General features: G+C 35.4%; 1 protein-coding gene across 1 annotated transcript; it reads right to left on the bottom strand.

Moving 5' to 3' along the window:
* Positions 1-2,048: 2,048 nt before the first annotated feature.
* On the bottom strand, positions 2,049-3,063 carry LOC143231401 (histone-lysine N-methyltransferase SETMAR-like). Its single transcript, XM_076465944.1, has 2 exons — positions 3,059-3,063; positions 2,049-2,556 (listed from the first exon to the last, which is right to left on the bottom strand). The coding sequence occupies exons 1-2, from the start codon at positions 3,061-3,063 to the stop codon at positions 2,049-2,051; spliced, it is 513 nt and encodes a 170-aa protein (XP_076322059.1).
* Between the last annotated feature and the right edge of the window lie 929 nt (positions 3,064-3,992).

The following is a 3,992-nucleotide window of genomic DNA, read 5'->3' on the forward strand; positions in this document are numbered from 1 at the left end:
TATGTACAAAAATAATAACAGAAAAATGAAAATAAAAGAAAATTAATTTCTCTTATTAGTTTTTAAAATATTGTTTAATATAAAAAGTAGACGTTTTTTATGAAGGTACTTGTATTAAACAACAGGTGGCGTTTTATGCAATCAGGATTAAAAAGAATTGTTTACAATAACGCCAAGTGTGCGTCAGAAAATTGTTTTATATTATATATCAAGTACTTACAAAAAGTGCATTAGCAACAGGTTTTACTTTTCTTGATATCTTGCAGTCAAAATACTTATCAAACATTAACATCTTTGGTAAAACACCTGTTATTCAGAGCTACTATATGATACCATAATGACTCGTACAGTCACCTAATTTATCGTCAGCAATGCTCAAAATACTAGTAAAATCTTTTTTTGCTTATTATTTTCCAATCGAAATTGAAATTACAATTGTAAATCATCTGTCAGTAGACAAGCAAAGCTAAAAATATTTAGTGACCAAAAAACTTCCGTCTAAGGTTTGGTATATTTGTCAATGTATTGCCAATGGTTAAATTACCAAAGCTATATTTTACCATGTTTGTACTACTAAAAATCCCAATACGTGTTTTAAGAATTCATATTGATGGAACACAATAATCACAACTGTATTTCTACATAGCAACGGTATGCTACTTGTTTTTACCTAAAATACCATAAAACAATTATCTGTAGTTTTTGTTTTGAACGAGTTACATTTGTATTGCTACTTCACAGCTACTGCACCAGGTTATCCCCCAAAAAATAAATGTTGTGGAATATTGCTTGGAACATTTAATCTGATTTTATGTAGACGTTTATTATTTTAGAACTGAGAGAGAAATATATTGGTGTGTTACTGTTTCACCTTACATATTTTACTAAAAGAATTGTTTGTTTGTTTTTGAATTTCGCACAAAGCTACTTGCTAGCCGTCCCTAATTTAGCAGTGTAAGACTAGAGGGAAGGCAGCTAGTCATCACCACCCACCGCCAACTCTTGGGCTACTCTTTTACCAACGAATAGTGGGATTGACCGTCACATTATAACATCCCCACGGCTGAAAGGGCGAGCATGTTTGACGCGACGGGAATGCGAACCCACAACCCTCAGATTACGAGTCGCACGCCTTAACACGCTTAAGAAGAACTGTTGATGTTACTTTCGAATTTAAGGAGTCATTAGCGAATATATTTAAAGAAAACTTGGAAATATTTCACATTTTTCAGTCACACATATGTGGACACATATAATTTAAAGCCAGTACACTTGAAAAAAGTCAAAATGAAAGAAATATATCCAAAAGAGATTAGGTACAATAAACGAACACACATCCTTAATGTGGTATTTTATTCCTGAAACTAGATCAATCTGCTGTTCATACACGTAAAGTAAGTATTAAAAACAAAGTTTTCAAGTCACCCCATAAGTAATGTTGTTTGTAACACCAAGTTTTAAAAAAGCTCAAATAACAACTTTAATCAGTTATGTATTTTCCATCACTTTCAATAACAGTCTGCCAGCATCTCAAAAGATTTTCAATACCAATCGTATAAAAATCAGGTGGTTTTGAGACAAAAAAGTTACAAAGGCTATTTTGAACTCATCCATAGAAGTAAATTGTTTTTGATTCATATGATGTTACAAGTTTCTGAAAAGATGGTAATCTGAAGGAGCAGGATAAGGAGAATGAGGGGGATGGGATAGTTGCCCCCACCAAGCTCTTCAAATCTTATTGAAGTTATCATAGCGATGTGAGAACGTGCATAATCATGGTGGAAAGCAACTCCTTTCCGATTCACGAAAGCAGGTCTTTTTTTTTTTTTTTTTTGAGTGCAGTGCTCAGCCACTCCAGTTGTTGACAGTATCTCTCAGCAGTGATTGTCTGGATTTTGTTGTAACAATTCAAAGTGTATTACACCACCTTTATCCCACCATACACTAAACAAAACCTTCCTAGGATACAGGTTCGCTTTTCGCTGTGGTGTAGATGATTTTCGTGCACTAACCCACTGTCAGTGGCGCTTAACGTTTTGATAGAGTACCTATTTCTCATCTTCAGCCACTAGGTGGTTCAAAAACGAAGCTTGAAGCTCACGAGAGTGAAGAGATGTGGAGATGTCTACTCGTTCTCTCAGATTATCAGCTGACAACTCGTGTGGTACACATTTTCCCAACTTTGAAACTCTACCAAGTAGTTGCAAATGTAAATGGGCAGTAAAAAGAGATAAATTGAGTTTCTGGGCTAATTCTTCAACAGTTACAGCACAATCCTCCTCAAGTGTTGCTAAAAACAGGTCATTATCAAACTCAACAGGGCACCCAGTTCGAGCTGCATCTGCCATACTGCAGTTACCAGTTCTAAACTTATTGAGCCATCTTTGACACTTCCTCACATTCAGCATGCCATTGCCGTACACCTCTTGAATGCTTCGCGTAGCATTGGAAGTCTTTTCCCTTTTCTGAACTTGTAAAACATTATATGCCTTATGTGCTTTTCTGACACTTCCATGATGATGTGCTTCTCTAACACTTCCATGATGATTGGGGATTCTAAAATAAATAAAACAAAAACTAGTAAAGAAACGAACTGGCTTACCCTTAATGCTATCGAGTCATCCCTTTTGACTTACATGACTTTGAGAATAACTTAATTTAGCCAAGAAATAAGCATTTAAACTTATCCTATCCCAAAAAACAACATTACTTATGGGATGGCCTGATATATTCATACACACAATTAACACTTATAATTATGAGGAATTTACTAACCATGTAGGTAATTTGGAAAATCGGTAAAACAAAATAACTTTCAGTAATCAATTTCAATACTTCATCTTGCTAAAGTTCCCTTCTAACAATCACTTATTATTCAAGCTTTTCAATTTTGTTATGTTCCATCTATTAGCCAATCGGAGTAAAGATAGAATCAAAACGCAGGCGTACTAGAAAACAGTGAACATTAGTCGGATAGAGAAATATTGAGATGGCAACGAGAAGGAGGAGCAACTGCATGACAGCAGAATGATGGATAGATTTATAATGCTCAACTTACCGCATCCTGGCATCTCTCTCGTGAGGAACACTATTAACGAAACATCAGAGTAAAGCTTGCGTCTGTTGTTCTTCATTTATACTTTGGGAACATGGAATTTATCTTTCACGTATATATAAAGTAACAGCTAGTGCACGAAACAAGATGGATTGATTGTAAATGTGAAAATAAGACAATTTTAATGTAAACGTATCTTTTATTTCTGACGTATTTATGTTGCTAACATCTAATAGAGGTTTCACATCTTTTTGTTATCACAAGTAACTATTGTGGTAGCTCGCAATCAGTTTTTCTTTCACGTTTCTGTTAATGCTTACGATGTTTGTTTGTTTTATGAATTTCGTGCAAAGCTACACGAGGGCTACCTGCGCTAGCCGTCCCTAATTTAGCAGTGTAAGACTAGACGAAAGGCAACTAGTCATCACCGCCCATCGCCAACTCTTGAGCCACTCTTTTACCAATGAGATTGACCGTCACATTATAACGCCCCCACGGTTGAAAGGGCGAGCATGTTTGGTGCGATGGGGATTCGAACCCTCGACCTTGAGATTACGATTCGAACGCCTTAACCCACCTTGCCATGCCGGACCGCTTACGATGTAATTCATAGTTAAAAAGAATGTGTATTTAATTCAAGTAGACAATAATATAGCAGCAAGTACCTAGAAGACTTTAATTCGGATTTCTACAAGACCTAAGAAAAATAGAGAACCAAGTTCTATTCTTTAGCATAAAACAGCTGTTTTGCACAGTCTAAAACTGAAGTCGTGACATAAGAATATCTTGTTTTTGTAAAAATTAGTATTTATATTTGCTCTGAATATTTACAGGTTTTTCATATAATACGAGCTCAGTCAAACACAACCACTAAGTTGATCTTTTAAGATCTGTCTTTGTTACACTGTCATTCTGATAGTTGGGCGATACCTATTAC

Source organism: Tachypleus tridentatus, chromosome 11 (genome assembly GCF_004210375.1).
Source record: "Tachypleus tridentatus isolate NWPU-2018 chromosome 11, ASM421037v1, whole genome shotgun sequence".
Classification (NCBI taxonomy): Eukaryota; Metazoa; Arthropoda; class Merostomata; order Xiphosura; family Limulidae; genus Tachypleus; species Tachypleus tridentatus.